Source organism: Numenius arquata, chromosome 6, assembly GCF_964106895.1.
Source record: "Numenius arquata chromosome 6, bNumArq3.hap1.1, whole genome shotgun sequence".
Classification (NCBI taxonomy): domain Eukaryota; kingdom Metazoa; phylum Chordata; class Aves; order Charadriiformes; family Scolopacidae; genus Numenius; species Numenius arquata.
In genome coordinates this window covers 19,219,029-19,238,570 of record NC_133581.1, presented here as the reverse complement: position 1 = coordinate 19,238,570, position 19,542 = coordinate 19,219,029, and the positions used below count along the sequence as shown (strand labels likewise).

Below are 19,542 nucleotides of genomic sequence, written 5' to 3'. Positions count from 1 at the left end.
TAGGCAAAATAGACCATGCATTTGGAAAAAAAAAATAATTGTACAGCATCAAAATGAAAATAATACAAGTATAACAGGCATGCCAAAAAGAGCAATTATTTGATTCTTCTTCAAATAAAGTCAATTTTGTATTTCATCACCTCCATTAAGCACATTATCCTGCACACTTTTAGGGAACTGTTTTATTATTTTTAATATGAAATGTAAACATCATTTTATGCTAAACCCAGTAAAACTAAGCCTGTGATCTTTAGATCAAACCTTTAGACACGTGCTTAATATTATAGTTGTTGGTAGTCCTAATGAAGTCAAATTAAGCACATACCTAATGCTTTTTCAATCAAAATAATTTTTTTGAAAAAAAAAAAAATTCTATCTTTTCTGCAATACTTTTATCACATTTTATGGAAAAATGAAATATCATATCAACTGCTTTTTCCAAACTCATCAGTTTCAGCCAAAACTTTGCACCCATGCAATTAAATATGAAGGTATTTATCTCTTCAGTTAGATAAAAATTCTGATGCACTACCTGGAATGCAGAAATAATAGCACAAGCACAGTGGAATTGCTTTCGATCATCACAAAACTCAGATTTGTACATGTAAATAACAGCTGCATGAGCAATTTAGCAGATACAGAATTGCTAGAGCTTAGGGCATTTATATTTGATGCATTTTATATGCTCATATCCAGGCTGTAAATGAACTAAAAATAAATTTTCAAAACATGTAATTGTATCTATAACTTTTGAGAATTTGAAGCCATGAATTTATATAACAACAAACTCACAGTATTTAGCATGTGTAAATGTTTTTCACTGATCTTTCCTAAAAACCTGAGTTTATTTTCCTTAAAGGGAAGAACTTTCAACAAGAGACGTTAATAACAAGGAAGGGGGGGAGTGACAGGATTGTGCTTGTTTTATGTACAGACAGTAAGCACTGAAACATTAAGACCTTCAGGATACCACCTATTTCTGCTTTTCTGATGCCAGTAGTTTTGCAAAAGCTATATAAAGTCAAATTGATACTTGGTGATTTAAAATTATTTTAAAAGGAATGAATACATGCAGCATTAAGAGATCTTCACTTTTCCTGCTGCATACACAAATCTGCTATCAGCATTGCTGAGACATACGTGCAGACACAGTGGAAAGGTAGCAAGCATTTCACTCTCTTGGCAAGAAGTCAACAAAAGACAGAGACTTGACATAATTATGAAATATATGTCGATGTTGCCATTAGAGATAAAATCCAATGAGATACTTTTCATTTCTAAATCCAAGGGGTCTTTGGATGATGTTACAAAATGTATAGGGGAAGGTAGCATATATTTTGAGGTAACTAACTTGTATCAGCATATGTATTTGTTTTTCCTCAGTCACAGGGAAATAACACCCATCCTTTAGACTAGACTTGCTTCTGTGGTTTCCTGTAACAGTCTCTCACTGCATCATTCCAAGTAACAGTAGAGAAAAAAAGATGTGGACACCCTTGTTCTGTTCATGCACATGCGGTCTATATACCCCCTATGGTGGTGGGCAGGGGAGGAACATCAGTGGGAAAAGAAAAAGCGTACAGTGACCATCAGAGTGATACAACATCATGTATAGTGATCGGCACAGTGCCTGCAAGTTCTTCAGAAAGCCTGTCTGTTACCAGATTGTCATTAGGGATGGGAGCAGAATTTGCCTCTCTCTTCTTTTTACTGATGGGGATAAGAATTCTGCAATTTGGAGAAAGATTCCAGATTTCTTTAGGTTAAAGCTGCTCAAATTTATTGTGCATGAGGCCCATATCTAGCCTTTACAGCCACGGGAATGCACCATCCCATTCCTCAAACAAGATCAGGTGATTTGTTCATCTAATTTTGTATCTTGTTGTTGGCATTGTTTTCTCCTGATAATTCAGAGCAAAAACAAAAAACCTTTGTGATTTACCTCACAAGATGTGCAGGGCTCTATATGAAGATGGAGACCATTCCCGGTTCCCCAGGGAACAAACCACAAACTATGATTCTCCATTTCATTATATATTTACTAGTAAATATATTATTGGGATACAACAATTCAGTTACTATTAAATTTAGCAAAAGTAAGTATTGTTGGTTCCCCCCCCCCTTAATTTCTCAGGCTGTTGCCCGATGAGAGCCAGGCTTTGGATGCAATCTAAAAATTTGACTGTATTTCTTGCCTGCTATTCACTGTCCATGGGAGGAAGCAGTATACTTTCTTCATTATCTTAGTACCACTTTACCCTCTTCCCTACAGTTTACTGAAGCAAACAGATATGTCCTTAGCCTAAAATAGATTTTATTTTCTAGTAAAACTACAGGCGGCAATAAATACCCTTATGTCCAGGTACTTTTATATTAAATTACAGTTAGTATTATACATATAATGCTTTCAGCTCAGCCATATGAAATTACAGAAATCTTTTGGTCGTTTTATTTTCTCCCCACTGTAGCATCAAATTGGCTGGTGATACGATATTCACAGTGTAAGTCATTACAGGTCTGACGTTACAGTTGTTACACATTGCTGAATCTGTCAAATGAAAAGGGAGCACAAAGGGAATTTCCAAATGCAGCTGCTATTTCCCATTTGTTAAATCCTTTTATTACACCATATAAGTACACAGCTGGGAAATACTATAGAGTGGGAGTTAAAACAAAATATTTTGGCTTCCAGACATTCAGAATACACAAAGGACCCAGTGGAAAGCAATGCCTGATATCAAAAGGGAGTGAAAGTTTGAAAACATTTCTAGCCAGTGTGGTTTTTTTATAATACACAATGTAGTTTAAAGGTATCTTACGTTACAGAAAGTGCTGCATACCATAAGCATTGGGAAAAAACTCAATCTTTTTTTCAGTCAAATTGCCCTACTACAGTATCTTTTTTCACTTAAGATCTGTACGGTCCTCATAGCATGTTATGATGCATACTGTGTGCTCTCACAAATTCCAGTGAACTACTTAGTAGTTTTAAGGGCACAAAGGATGCAGGATTGTGCCCTTGATTAGATATCACATAAAAAAGAAATTTTTTCCTCCCCATATGTTGACACAACATTCTTTGGATTTACTATCTTATAACCACACAACACACATTATTGCTGCATTTTAATGACAGCACTACTGTCTTTAAGTGTAAACAATATAAGCAGGTGCTTCTTCAAATCTGCTTTGAAAGGATCCATCTGGGAAAGGTCAGAAAGCACTTACCTTTTGGGAATTTGGCTTTATTAAGTAGAAAAGTGGGCGCTACCACAGCACTTATCTCAAAATTGCCCAACCCACTTTCTGGAATTTGTCTCTCTGGAAAGAAACACCTATCTACCCTTAAAGGAGTATTAAATTGCCTTCACCAGGAAAATTGCAGGCAAGCCTGAATTCTTTCTTAGCAATAGTGATGCCTGCTTGGAGATTGAGGTCTTTCAGAGAAACTTTATGCAGTTAATTGAGGCTTAAAGGCTTGTTCATGAAGGACATAACTAAGGGAGAAAAAAATAATAATAGTAATAAAAAAAATCAAGCAAGGAACCCTAAATGACAGTCCCTCAAGGATTAAAAAAAATTTTCACCACCTGTGAACTAACTAGTCATCTCACTCACCTAAATGGCAAATACACTGGGACCTTGCTCTGTACATTTTAGATCTCTTTTAAGTGCAGCCAAACAGCATGGCTTAGCAATTCAGTTTTCATTTCTAGGTAAGCCTTGTAAATTATACCCAACTTTCAGCTGGGCAAAAAAATCTGTTTGATTTAGCTGAGAGCTACCTAAATAAGGATGACATACATCCACCACCAGATTCAACCCACGGGAATTGCGGAAACTCCTAATGATTTTCAGGACATTCATCTACATATATGATGGAATATTTACTGGAAGAAGGAGAGAGGAAAACCAGAGTGCTAAGTCACTCAAGCAAAGTTTATGCACCTGTTCTGAAACATGATAAACAGGGTATTGATTCATGCCTGTCCAGAGGTACAGCAAGCATCAACATGATAGTGCAGCATTGAGAAAGAAAACTGACATTGCACTCTCTTGCTGTAAGCGTAAACCCGCTTCAGAGTACAACTGATCATACTGCAAGAGGTTCTATCATTTTGGCATAAGCATTGCTGCAGGTCCAAGGAACAGCCTGAAACAAAAATAAATGCTTTGAGGGACTCCTAGAGGCTAGGAGTTCCTTTCTCTCTGGGACACAGTCATTTTTTCAATGTTACTGGTGCCCTAAGACCGAAATTCCAAGAGTACACCTGCCTCTGAATAAACAGGAAAGTAGCTGATGAACTGACAGATTTATTTTTTCCATCAAAAACTTGATCAATACTTTCTAGTCTGCATTCAGCTTTTCCTGATAACATAGAAGTTTAAATAATTCTGATGTGCTTATCACATGACTTGGACAAAAGAGTGACTCTCCATCCAAAATGAGGTTCCATCTGAGAATTCTGCATAGAAGCCATATATACAATTTACAACTGACCTTGCCAAATTACTAACCTATAATTATTTTTCTTTAAAGCCATTTTTACAGTTGAAATTTTGCCTTCTTGACAGTTGCCATGACTGATGGAAAGTTCTGCACTGGGTTAAATTGTGCATTACATATTAGGTAGCATTTTTCCGGTTTGGTTTGATCTTTTGAATTAATTGGATTTTAGAAAGAAAAAAAAAAGGTACTATATTAACAAAATAGATATTATTGTAGTTTTATTATTTAGTTAACTCCAGGCATCACAAGATGCATGAAGAATTCCAGTATCTACATTGATTAATGCATTAGAATTATTATCTCTAGTCAAACTTGAAATAAGTTCATTATTGTTAGTGATGTCAAAAAAAATTCTACAATGGCTTTTTAATCTTATTGAAAGCTGCTGATTCCTACTGAAAAAAAAAGTAAAGACTTGCCAAAAAAAGTCCACTCATAGACATTTAATAAAAATACAGAATAAATTTCATGAAAAGGCAGGGTATTCTTTTAAACTAACTGTGTGAATTTAATGTCTGTGAAAATCACTTTATGGAGTCTGGAATTATGATGTTCTAAATTTACAGAACACCTGGCTGCTCCACATACCTTAATTCTGTTCCTGAGGAACACATGCAAGGAAAATAAATTGACTGAGATGCTATGGCCATTCAGTCTTCATTCAGTCTGCCCGTTTATTGCAGAGTTTTGGGGAGGCAGAGACAGAATTACAACTGCAAAATAATTTTATCTAGGCTACTGAAGAGAATGCAGACATGCAGAATGCTAACACCACCTATATACAAACCAGTGATCTAAAGAAGAGCATGACATAGTTACTTATAAACACCTTTCCCCTCCACAAAAAGTTGTAATTTCCCATTAATACAGCAGGATGTTTGTGTCACCTAAAATGCCAGCTTCTTTGTTGTGTACAGCTATAATATTCTAGATTTTGTGGGTTCTATTTATGAGAGACAAGTAAGAAAAAATACATTAAAGTTTTTTCCTTCAGCACAACACTTTGCCAATGACAAACAGTTGTGAGCTACATCCTCCTGTCAGAAATTAATGCTTAAATATATGAGCTAGAGAGGTTATGACATAAATCAAGGTATGAATGAAAACATGATAAATAGATGCATTTCCTTTCGGAAAGTGAACTCATCAAATGACCTCATTCATATAGACCTGTATACTTAAGAAGATTATACAACTGTAATTTACAATTACACCATATTGATGTTGATCTATTACTAACACTGACACTTTAACATTTAAAAAGCTTTACACCCATGAAGGATTGTACTGAACATGTCTTTCAAAATGAAAGTGAACAGACTTTTATAATACTAATTTAGAAAGCCACTGTGAGAACTGTGAAACTCACCATTCTGTGTTGGGCTGAGATGACTCCATCCCACTCAGGATCTTGTTGGATGGTCGTGACAAGAGTTGGTAGCTCCTCAGAGTGAGATTTGTTGTGCATTACATTATGCAGAGGCAGACGGGAGGTCGCATGCTGATCACTGTTACCCTCTTCCTTGTCTCGTGATGCTAAGTCCTGGGTCATTGTTTCCTCTCCATCCGCTGCACATGCAAATGGAGAGGTAGCTTGCTTGGAAGACATACTTCTACAAAACAAGAAAAGCAGACAAAAAGAAAACATTTGTGTTAAATGAAAAAAAAAAAAAAACCAAACTCAAAACAGTCCTCTAAACACACCACACTTGCCTATAACAGTTAAAAATTAATCATATGCAGTCAACAAAACTACTCTAGGAAGTACAGGTTTGAGGGATCTAGATCCAAAACACCATGATAAAGGATTCATTGATGTCAAGTCAAGGTCGGGGTTAAGTTATATGATGTCATTCTATTCATTTAGACTTGTCAAACAATATCATTTTCTCCAGCCATAAGAACATAGTGATTTTATTGGTATTTTCATGTTTATTTTGCATAAGAATTCAAGTCTTTAAACTCTTAATCCCATGAGCAATCTGAAGGTTATAAGCAAATGTTCAAATGGGAGAGTCCATTGTGCTTTCCTAACCTCATTCCTTCTAAGCAGATGTTTTCTACACAGATGAGAATTTTTAAAACCATTTCAAATTCCGCTAAGTCAGTCCTTTTGCTATTTGTTTAAAGCTGCATCTGCTCTTAACCTGTTTTTACAGGTTTTATCCAGTTTTACCTTTTGGAAAGTGTTTTGAGATGTTCCTGTGAAAAGTGCTCAAAAACTGAACGATTTATTGAATGGATAGATAATATCCGAGTAATCTTTTACAGTTTGAACTAAAATCTAAAATAATTATGTTTCATTTCATATTAGGCATCAAGTACAGAATACAGCCCAACAAATTACTTTAAATTACTTAAAAGTGTAATGAATAAATGCATTGATTTATGTTAAATGTCTTTTCCTAATAATGGCCTCTTACTACCATCTCGTATGCAAACACAGTTTTCACCACAGTTTCTGCACTTAGATGAAAATATAACTGACTTCAACTCAAAATCTGAAAACACTTTGTTTAAATTTTCTAATAAGATTAACTGCAACTGTTAAAACAATCATTAATAAACCTGAAAGAAGACACCTAAAATATATTAGCCATTTTCCCAGGTTTTAGTAACTTTAGAATATCCTTGACACTGAAATTGCTGAGAAACTGAGGAATACGATCTTCACCTTAATTGCTTTTTAACAATAATTGATTTCATACCATTTCTTTAAAAATGCACAAATCAGTTAACATAGGAAACCACATGAGCATTTTTCAAATTAGCAAATCATTAACTTGCTAGTACTGTTTCTACAGACAAATAAATACTGATTAAAGGGTCTGGAAATCTGAGACTAACAGTTAAATTTACAAATCTGTCACATGCTTTCATGAATATTACAGTGAAGGAAATATCAAGTGCAAAGAAAAATAATTAAGTTAATTCCAATTTAAACAGTAGTTTTTATGTAGCAGCCTGTGTTTCACGTAGGATTTAACAGCTAATGCTAAATTTCTCACAATTAATGAGGGAGTTCAGATTTAGTATCCTACAGTGAAAAAAAAAATTAATATAGGATCAACTAATCTAATTATGTACAGTTCTATATGAAAGTATTACAAGCTTTGAAGTGCTTTGAAACGTATTAAAACACTGATACCTATTTAGAATAACTATTCTGTAAATAGAGATAATCCTGCCTCTTAAACTCGATACCGGTGGGGGAAAAAAAGGTTTGTGTTTTCTTTAGGGGAGCCTAAGTGTAAGTGGGAGTCTGCTATTAACGTTGCCAACAAGCAGAACTGAGGAATTTAAACCATGTATTACATTCTTACTATGCTAAAGAATTTGTGTTGATGCTACAGGGAACATGCCAAGAGTTCAGCAACCGGCATTACTGTACGTACTTCAAAAGGTTCTGGTTCATAATTACTATGATCCAAGATAAAATAAAAGGTTTACTTTCCATTTTCTCATTAGTCATGTTAATGTAATCACTCACATGAAAATATAAGTCCACACTCTATGCAATTTGAAAACGAGACCTGAAAACCGAAAGTCACAGTAAAGGATTTTCCTTTCTTTCACCTTCTCAACAGATCTCATTCCTGTTTCAAACTGAACGAGCTTCTGTGAAAAGCAATAGCTATGGCTGTTTCTTCACTATAAATTAATCATGACACAAAACTAGAAATGAAAATGTCTCTTAAGAATAATTTCAACTACAAACTGCACCAATGAATAATAGTGCACAATCCTAATTAAACACAACTCTGCAGCTGCAAAAATAGGCTGAATCTGTCCAAAGCTACGAGTTGGCTTTAAAGGCTGGTTTGTAAGGGACTGTTTTCTTAAGGAAGGCTGGGCCCTCAGTCTTAATCAGCCAATAAATTATTTCCTGCAATTACATTAAATAGAAAATTATCTTCAAATTGGGAATGTTAATTGAAAATCAAAATTCAGACTGAAGTTTAGAAATTACATGCTGAATATAATTAGTCTAGAAAGGCTTCACCTCTATTTCATAAACAGGCTTTTGGTGTTTCCTCAAGTGACCATTCAGTAAAGCTATCTACTGGTAATGCACTGTAGAGGAAACACTTTTTCTTTGCCACATACTCTAATATACTTTCCTCTTATTCATGATGTTTTAAACATAATTAAATAAAAATCTCTATTCATGTTCTTTTGTTTATGTTGATTACATAGAGAAAAGGGAATTCTGTTAACCTTTAAAAAAAAACTATATTGACAAAGTCGCATTCACTAATAATCTCAAGACATGCACAGCAACTTTTTTTTGTACTAGACTAAGAGAATGGACCAAGAGCAGGGTTCAAATGCTTTCTAGCTCCACCTATCCCTTTTCTCCACTGCTGCATTATGGTCAAACACGTTTTCACACTGCACTTTGCTCAGTTACCTATAGTCCTGGAGCCTGAAAAGAAAGACAAGCTCAGGCAGGCCTCCAGGCACTTGCTCTCCTCTTGACATAATTTTTAGGGGGGTGTTTCACTTCTATTTTCCCCCAAACCTTTATTAAAATGGCAAAATTTAGCGCACTAATTATGGTCAGAGGTCAGCACTTACTGGTACCTTTCATGTTTTTGGTTGCTACATTTTAAACATTGGGGTAAAAGGGACAGAGATATAGGACCCTGCTAGATTAAGCCCTACACCTTCTTTTCCCAGTGCAATCATTAACTCAATCAATACACCTCATGTGTACATGTCTTCTGAGGGTGACAGGTTATGCACCAAATATTGATTATGCCTGGGTTTATAATCAGTAAAATAGAGTAAATATAAACTCCGCAACCGAGTGTTATCCAATCAATTACTTCATGCAGGTTTTTACTCGTTACCTGTTTGGTTTTGCTTAAATGGGAAGTCCAAAGGCAGAGTTTGGCCAATAACTCCAAGGTCTCATCAAATTCAAAGGGAGAAGAATCTGGCCCATTTGAGTCATTTATCTTTATGATAACGTTAAACCATAGGACAGGTTGCTGTGTTAAAATGTTTTAATGTTAAAGTATGAGTATGATAATAGCAGTCAAATTTTAAGCCATAACAACTTCCCAATTTCACATTTAAAATATTCAAAATGTATTTGCTAAAATCCCTGCAAGAGGAAAAAAAAAATATTCATAATAAATAAGGCTTGTAAAAGGTATCAGAAATTTGCTAATTTCCATTATATTTTATTTTTTCTCCTGTTATCAATTAAATTCACTTGAATGATTTTTTTAAAAGTTTCTGATAAAAAATATCTCTCTAGTTATAACCCCTGCAAACAGGGGTTTATAATGGAAGTGCTGACACAACCCTAACTACAGCAGCGCAAATGGTGCCGCTATAATACACAAAATCAAGTTCTATTATTCTAAACTATCCTCGCTCGGGGGGTTTTCTTTACTGTGCTCCCAGACAAACTGCTGAAGCATGAAAAATTTAAATGCAATCAAGTGGGTCCAATTCTACTTTACTAGAACAAGTGTCTACAGTGGTACAATCTTAAAAGAAGATGCAACAGATTTGTTTGGTGCTTTTCTTTCTTTTTTCTTTTTTAGCTGTTTATTTATAATACTGTGCAGTGGAGATAAAATAAGAGAGGAAATTACACTCACATTATATCAGTATATTGATTACACAGCACACAATCAGAAAGAAAACTACATTGTGAAAGTGTTGCTTTGGTTAAATGGACAGATTAGCTGAATACAGCAATCACTAAAGGTGGAAAATATACCTAATGGGTATGAAAAAAAAAAGTTGAAGGAGCCTCTAATTATCTGAAGTCCTATCACCTACTCAACTTTGGGAATTAAATAAATCTTGATTTGGATTTTCCAAAACTAGAATAAACTCTGTCTCATTTGGAAATTTAGACAGAAAAAGAATGGGATCATTTATCAAAACCTCAGTAAACCTGAGGAATTAGACCCCAACTTCAGTCAGCCTCAATACCAAGGTAGTAGAGCCAAAATTGAACTGCTAAGGGTTTTTTATCTACGTAAAACTAAACACATCCCATGCAGCTCCATTCTCTATGTATCTGATGTGATTTTTTATTTTAATCCAGAGAAGAAATTCTCTCTGCTCTAACGAAGACTGCCAGTCAGATTCTGAAAGCATCATTTTTCTTTTTTTCCTACAGACAGTGTGTGTTTTACCTTTCTAAATACAAATAATAATACTTTCTCTTTTTTTTTTCTTTTTGGTCTAAGGCTTTTCAACTGTCTAAAATTCTTCAAACAATGTATATCTTCTTTTTCAAAACAATTAGATGATATTCCTGACATGAAAGGCTTCCAAAGTCTAAAATCTTCCACCCCTGCTGACTGCTCAAATGATTAAACGTTACAGTGGAAATTATAGCTAGACCTGGAGCTTTAGCTGCTAGACATTTTAGAATCACGCCACAAAGTATTAACACAGATAACAACAATGTGATAGCCCAGACGCTATTTCAGAAACATATAAACTAAGCAATAACAACGAGATATACGGCAGGGCAGACTTGTAGTTGGCCGGAGACTCTAGCTTCTGCTCTGCTCCACCCTCACAAAGCATTCATAAACCTAAAGGCATGTCTACACTGCAGCCACATAAATGACTGCTTTGTAATGCTGAGATATCCAAACTAATTTTAAACAAGCTCATTTCTGATAGCACTCCAACTACAGTAGCATGGTACTCAGATGGACTAATTCAGCCTGCTTTAGTGACTTCAGTGTAGACATAACCCGGGTCTACAGTTCCAACAGTAGATTGAAATCAGATTAGATTAGAAATACATTCACTTACAGAGCTTTTATTAACAGTCTCCATTCCTTTTCCCCAAAGTGCCAGATTAAAGTACTTAAGTGCATGATTAACTGTAAGTATGCAAGCAGTCGACTAATTTCAAATTGGACTACTCAGTTTCAAAAAGTTAAGCACGTGTCTAAGTGCTTTGGTGACTCCAGAACTAAATAAATTAAGGATGTACTCATAACCTTTTAAATTTTTCCTTCTACACTTTTATGCTAACCTGGTGTTCATAAAAAGTTAAATTCAGCCACAGCATCTTAGCCCTCCCCATCTTCTAAAAGAGCAACAAATAAGCGTACTGCTCTTGTAATATTAAACGTGACTTACAGGACCCTTCCTTACAAATCAGCACTCAGCTTTGGGCTAAATTAAATGCATTGTATACTCTTCTTTGCCTGCACCGCCCACAGTATCCTTCTCTTTCATACTTATGGCAAACCTCATCACTTGGTGGTCCTGTGTCTTTCATGGATCCTCAAACCCCTTCTGAAACTCAAGAGCGTCCTTCATGCAATCCGTATTGCAGTGCAAATTCACCTATACAAGTACAGGCCTGACGTAGAATGGGGTACACTGACATATAGAACTTACTGAAACAACTTACTTTTTTCTAGCTGCGAACCAGTTTAGCATACTTCAAACATTCAGGAAAACTGATTTTTATTTTTGCTGTATAAAGATACCAGTTACAGTAGTGCTCAGACAGACTTAAATAAAAATGAAAATGCTTTGCCAATAGCCAAAATATTTTGCAGCTCTGCCCCTGTGAAACAATGTTATGTAGGCATAACTCAGTAATGCAAATCATTGTAAATCTAATGCCGTAATCTGTCTGCCATTTTAGAATAAACAGTTATTTCCTAAAATTATGAAATCTCATGTCTGTTTTCAAGGAGCCTTAATAACAGAAATGAACAATTAGTAAAATATTCCATTCTCCTGGGACTCCACACCCTGACATGAATCCCTATGCACAAACCCCATATAAATTGACAAGGCAGCAATGGGAGATAATCTCCCAGGTTCTGTTCCTGGCCCCGGGTCACCGCAAGGCCTTCGGCCAATCAGCTCAACTCCCTCAAGCTCTTTCTTGTCTTCATTTTGCAGGAATACTCCAAGAATTGGTTATATATAGATCATAAACAGTATTGCAAGATTAGAAAGTTTATGATAGTCACAGGAATCACCCCTGGAAATAAAAGGCTGGGGGGCGGGTAGGGAGAGAGAGATGGATAAGGGATGGAAGCAGACATGATTCAAGAAATGACAGCTATAACATTAATGGAGCACCCAAATCTCTAGCCGAAATAAGCATCAAGTTAAGAAATACACCCACGGCTTCCAAGATACACAGTCAGCTATTCTTGCTTTTGTTTTTCCAATCCAGACAAATTACACTTCTGCTAATAGATACGAACACAAAGCACAAAGTTTGACTTCAGATTCAGACTTCCTCAAAGCTCAGAGAGTTTGGAACAACTTTTATGGTATTTGTTCTCATTTGTAATCAAACGATGTGAGAGCTAAACAGTTCTTGGAACTTTTTTTGGAAAGCCTTTCTCTTATGTTCTGCCATTACAGTGACCTTCTCAGCCGTGCAGCCACAAAAAATATTAGGGTTAGGGAACAAGTTCCTTTCTATTCATCTAGTTGTCAGAAATATTAAAATGGATGCAGCAAAACAGCCTCAGAGCCCCTGATGACTTTTCAGTAAAAATCCAAAGCATTTATTCGGATTCATAAAATGCCAAAAATACAACCTACCTTTCTAGTAAGTTAAACGTTCTGTTCTCTTTATTAACTACCAGGAGCGTTCACTGAAAATACCTAAGTTAGCGAATTCGCATTGAATGCAGTAAAGGGCAGTGAAAGAATAGTCATTTAGCACCTGGGGTGTGCTCATCTTCAGTCACTGTAGTTAATATTTTCTATAGTTTATATTTAGCTGACAATATTGCTGTCACTTTATTTAAACAGCTTGAGACTGTTCTTTGGACTCGAGCTCATATGCCCTGGAATGCTTTGACTCATGAATTGTTTCTCCTGATAATGTTACATCATGTAACCACCTCTGTTTAATTGGTTGGTATTAGCTTCTCAGTGATGACTGCCTTTAAAGTCCTATGACTACACCATGTGTCTGTGGATATCCAATTTCTTACTGTTGGAAAAAGAAAAAAGGCAGTACTGACTTCCCGTTATCTTTACCAATAACTATGGGAACAAGAGTGAGCGTGCCAAGAATTTATCCATCAGCAACTTATTAGGATTTGTTTTTTTAGGCAGCAAGTAACAGAATATACAATATAAATAAATGCAATCATTAACAATAAAATTAAAAAACAATGGTTGCTATAAATATGCTTTAATTCACATATTTTTATGGAATAAAATTACTTAATTGTTTAGCTGAATGATTATATAAATGGTTTTTATAAAGCATGCCTAAAAATACTAAGAGGAATTTATTTTAGCATGTTTAGATTTTGAGTTGAGATTTTATAAAAAATACAAGAGTACGTTTATTTTTTCCCTTCAAAAGCCAGTTAAGAGTTTGTTCTAATAACTAGAAATCTTCCTGAAGACACTTAAACCGCAAGTTCCTGAAAGGTTCATTAAATCCCATCAATACTCTATGAGATACATACACCACTGGTAAGATACAGTATTCTTATATTTTTTCCTCCAACAGTTAATTTTCAGGTGGTGCTTAAGATTCCATGTAATGAGTTAAACAGTTAATTTTCAGTCCTACAGGTGTGAAAACAAAAGGTCATGTGCCATTTCTCTGCACCACCTAATTTAGAAATACTTTATCTACAGTCAGATTTCTCTCCCCTCCTTCACCGTTCTCCTCCCTGCTCTCCACATTTTTGCTTCTCATTTTTAAGTCAAATGGATCAGCTCAGTAGACAGTGAAATGAAGCATCAATTTCAGGCTCACCTGTAGCCAGTTGCTCTAAGTCACCTAATTAGTACCTCCGTGTAACATGAAACAATGTCTCTGCAGCTCAGTTACGGATTGTCTCTTTAATAAAAACCTTACACTACAAGCCTAAAAACATTTCTAGCAGGCAAAATATTTCTGATTCAGTAGAGGTTACGCAAGCATCAAAGCACTTAAATACAGGTGCCAAACCACATTGCCAGGAGCTCTTAGTACTGTGAGTACTGTTACCTGACAGCTTGGTGAATATAAAATTACTTGTTTCTCCAACTGAAGACAATCAAATTGTCACCTTCCATTGTAATAATGCACAACTAGGGATCAGCAAAGTGCCAACATAATTATCAGGAAGAAAACAAAACATAACAAAAATATCAAATCAAATTTCTTTAAAGGGTAAACATATCCTCTGGTTATTCACAAAGAAAAGGAGAAGGAATTTTATTTTTACTATCAAATATCCCAGTGTTATTTAGCAATAAGATTTATATGCCTTTCATTAAGCGAAAAAGAAAAACAGCTAAAGAAGGTGATTCATGAAATACCAAAAATAAACACAGGTCAGAACCGTGCTGGGACGCTACTCGTGCACATTGTAAAGTACTGCAAGTGTCATCAGAGAAGCTAGGGACAAGCATACGTATCTGCATTGTTGTTATTATAAACTCATATATGTGAGGATTCATAAAAATTAACTCTAACTGGCACATGGGGTACTTTGGCACAAGCTATGCATGACGTGCCATTTTTATTTGTTTATTTAAATGACTTCACTCTAAGAACCGAAAATGAAGTTTGAACTGCAGACTGCCTCAGAACTGGGACTTTCAGGATATTAAAAACCTGAGGAAAACCTTTGAAGGGGGTAACGTGAATACACGAGAACTAACATTTTCACCATATATTTCTTTAGGTTATTCAGCAAGTGGCCTACATATTCAGGAGTGAAATGTGCATTTTGGTGATGCAGAGATCTCATAACCAGAAATTGTGTTTTATATCTACAGTAGCTCAGGGCATCCTATAAAATATAAAAGAGTGTCCTAGGTAGGATATGTTCTTGTAAAAATATTTTCATCTGGTTCATAGAATTGAAGCTAAACTTAAATTCCTCTGGAAAACTTGCATTGCTGAGTGTTATGATGGATTACCTTTTCTGTATCAATATTACAGTCACTACCAATGCATTCACGAAGTTGTTGTACATTTACTATGTACATCACATTATGCACATCACCTTCACATACTTTTTAAAGTTTTACCAGTGTTGGAGGAGTTACAAAAGAAGAGAGAAAAGCAAAATATGCAAAGCCGAGAATTGGTCTTTGACACCGCTTTTTCTCTGAAGGAATATTCAAGAGTAGCAGTAAGGGACAAGCAGCTTTTTTCCACCCTGCACAACTGCACCAGAGCCTGATACAATCCTAACCCTTGCAGGTAAAGCAGGCACAAGGACTGCTTAAATATGTGGTTAGCCTTGCAGAAGACATTAAGGAAAAGATGCAGGCTCCACATAACTGGGAACACCTCCTGCATCTTGTCTCAGGCGTTGCCTCCCCAGGAGCTCAGGTGCAGCACCGAAAGGCTGGGCTTTCCAGCTGCAACCTGCTCACGGGCTTTGGCCGTTGATGCTCGCTCTTGTGCACTACACTGTATTGTACGAGGCAGCACCTTCTTTTCCGCTGTACTAGAATATTTATACACTCTAGCTGGCATTCTGAATTGTGGCATTGTTTTCAAGGGGATAAGCAGCAAATTTAGGAAGACTGATTGGGATATGGGTGAGTGGGAACAGAGGAAGGTAGCAAAGACTCACAACAATTTTGAAGTCACAAGCGTTTTGATCAGATAAACCAAAACTAGACAAAATGCCCCACTTCCTGTGACTTTGAGAAATTCTGATTTTTGTTATGGTCCTTACAAACAGGCTTTTACAAGGCAGCATTGTGCACAATATTTCTTTGTTTTGAACTAAGACTTGCACAATATGATCCTTTAGATACGTGCACAATGGGAACCCTAAAATATGTTACAGACCCCTGCGGGAACCACTTCATTTACCAGTGAGCAGCAGCTACTACTGGGATAAAGGACAGGGTAGTGTGAAGCAGCATACTGCTCAAAAAAAGATTACAGGGGATACTATGCCTAGCTGACACTACACAGGAACTATTTCAGAAATACCCCTGTTTGATTGGCAATGTGGCCAAAACCAACAATGCAGCAACTTCTCCCTTTCTTCCCCCAAGCTCTCCAAGTGCTTGGGTTGTGCAAGTTTTCATGTGAGGGAGTCGATGGGACCCTTTTTTCTTAATGTTAATTTACTTCAGTATGAAAATAGGAAGACAAAAGAGAAACAACTGCAGCAGTCTAAGAATTCAAATAAAGTAAAACAAAACATTGCCTCCTCTATTAATTAAGCCAATCAGTTGTCATTAAGAAGTGCAAACAATTTAAAGTTCATTTTATTGAGACTTTGAACCTCCTATCCTTTCACAAGTTCCGCAAATGTAATATCTACCATTTTAACTGCCTTAAAAAAAAATTAAATAACTAATTATTATTGTTATTCGTAGTCTTATTCTTAGTATGATATACTTAACAATATCAAGTATTTTCATTGTTATTTAGTAAACAAAAAAAAAAAAAAAAACAAAAAAAAATATTGTTTAATATTAACCAGTTCCCCAACGCAAGTTTTGTATTTTTAAGGAATTAATTAGGGTATTTGGACTAGGCACTGAAAAGAATCAGGGAACATTAGAAAGTAATTGTCACAGGTAAAACTTACACCACTTCATCATGCAGCTTGGAGAAATTAAGCAGCGTGCACTCTCTGCATACAGCGCTCTGAAACTACAGTCTCCCTGTCTTTTGGTTTCAGTTCTGCAAAGTACTATAAAATTGTTAGGAAGAAATAATTTGCAATAACTGAGGACCCTCAGCTACCCTGTTTTCATGGAATATTATGTCATACAGTATCTGATCCCTAGCAAGAAGGAAACATGCATGCCAAAATCAATCGTAAGGGTAAAGGTGAAGAGTGCCCAGGCTCTGAATTGCTCCACTTCTCCAAGTGCTCAAAGTTCCCTGTTAGCATTTTTAAATGTACCAAAGAACATCACAAAGCACAACTATCAGAATACAAAGAAAAACATAAACCAGCACACAAACCAAAGGCCCAGACAAATGAAGTTGTCCCCAAATAATTAGAAAATAAAAAAATGTCTAAAACGAAAACTTAAAGTATTGTCAGTGATTTTAAACATTTTTGCTACTACCACGTAAATTCAGTTAGATCCCTTCCAAGTGATTTTAGCTAAAATACTGAAATAATCTATTATAATTTGTGAGGCTGTATGTTTACCATTGAAACACACAGCACCTTGTTGTGGTTTTCATCTCTGACCCACTTTTTCCTATATTTTAGGGATAAAACATACGATCTGCATTTGTAAAGAAGTCTTGTCTTCTCAAACAGTGTCAATTTTTGCTCAGGGCTATATTTTGTAACAGTTTCCCACTTAGGTTTATTGGTAATAATTTATAATAGACAAGCAAACAGTACATAATATATGCAGCCTATTACTTTTAAACCCAGATTCAAATAGTTTCATTTTCTCACAGACATTTGTTGAGAGCTCTATTATCAATTTCAAAAGCATTGCCATACAGAACTTAACAGCTTTACAGACGTATTTAGCTGGTATGGCTATCATCCCTACCATCAGCCATCGACAAGATAGTCCAGTGTCTGTGGTTCTAAACCAAATTCAAATAGAATTTAAAAGAACTGTATCGTTTAATCTAGGAATTCCAACACAGACATAGAATCGTTACAGATTTTTAAGTATGGGTCAGATCCTCAAGAAATTGTAAATCAGAGCAGCTGTACTGAGGTTCATTGAATCCTCTTTATTCACAGCTAAAGAGATATCCTTAAAAACTTTTCTTGGCATAGCAAATGTACATTGGGTCCCATAGAATATGAAATTTCCATGTTTTCAGTGAAAAACTGACAATCATTACATTATTACCAGGGAACATATGACATGATAATATTCTTCCAAACACTCATCGCAGAGAAATGCAAAAAATGGTAAGGTATATTCTGGTAGACTGTACGCATTGCCCTCTGTACTTTTTCAATCTATTCCTCTCGAACTGATTCAAAATAACGAGATCTCTTCACTTACACAGACAAACACTTTCAAAAAAATAACAAAAATTACTTCTCCGACTGGCATAAGCACTAATATCAGACAATAATCCTGGGAAGAATCAAACACGAGCTACTGAAACAAAAACAATTTTAGGTTTTAATTTGAACATGAATTCTTATGTTGCTACTTGGCACAGCACTGCAGTCCGGCAGCTCCTGTGGAGCAAGGTCATGAAAGAGACGGGGGTCATCCAAATACATAAGACCCCCAGCACAGCAGGCACAAACTCTGTGCTAATTATACTAGGCCACATCAGTCCTCAGCACACAACCACTCTGGCAGCCTCTCCATGGCATTAACACTACACAGACCAGGGCTGAGATGACAGGAGCAGGGGAGGTGCCCGTCAGCCTACCTTTGAGCAGGCAAAAATAAAGGGCAAAAAAAGCAGAGAAAGCAAAGGCACTTTCTTTTTTTTTCTGCTGAATCATTTTTGGTCATTGAGGTTTTGGGAGTCGATTCAGGCAGGCAAAAGCCCTACCAGGACATAAACTGGAGGCTGGCAGGGAGGCACAGGGCCACCCCAAGAAGGAGGCAGGTTTGGGGTGAGCCCTCTCACCTTTTCAGCAGAGGGGGCAAACTCCAAGAGGAGGCACCTCCATAAAGAGGTTCCCGTACTTTGAGACTCTACCCTGGTTATTTTTTCATAGAAGGTGATGAAGCAGTCTAATATTTGGCAATCAGCACAACTTCTCATGTTCCAGAAATCTCAAAATATCTTCACCTTTACTAAGCAACTCTCTCAGCACTTCCACTTTACAAAACAAGAAACAGAGACACAGCAAGTTTACTGAATTAACCCAAGGAAACAAAGGAAGTAAAAGCACAGATAACTGAATTTCCAGCCCTCTCAGTTCCCTGTGAAAGGTATAACTTGTAGCAAAAGATGAATCTCAAATCAGATTCATAACACATTCATAACTGAACAAGTCTTTTCTCACTAGCAGACAAAGAAATCTTTCCTTACAATGATTTATTTCACTAAAGAGACATGTAGAATTGCATTTATTTCTATGGCTTTGTCATTATCAATTTACTATACCATGTCACAAGTTACAGTT

At 36.0% G+C, this 19,542-nt stretch overlaps 1 protein-coding gene across 3 annotated transcripts in view; it reads right to left on the bottom strand.

The window, feature by feature from the left end:
* SOX6 (SRY-box transcription factor 6) overlaps positions 1 to 19,542 on the bottom strand; it is a 372,917-nt gene that overhangs the window by 226,772 nt on the left and 126,603 nt on the right. For all 3 annotated transcript variants that reach the window (XM_074149713.1, XM_074149714.1, XM_074149712.1), the window contains one exon: positions 5,880 to 6,123. In XM_074149713.1, the coding sequence (XP_074005814.1) occupies positions 5,880 to 6,119 (240 nt within the window). In that variant the 5' untranslated portion in view covers positions 6,120 to 6,123. The remainder of the gene's footprint in view (positions 1 to 5,879; positions 6,124 to 19,542) is intronic.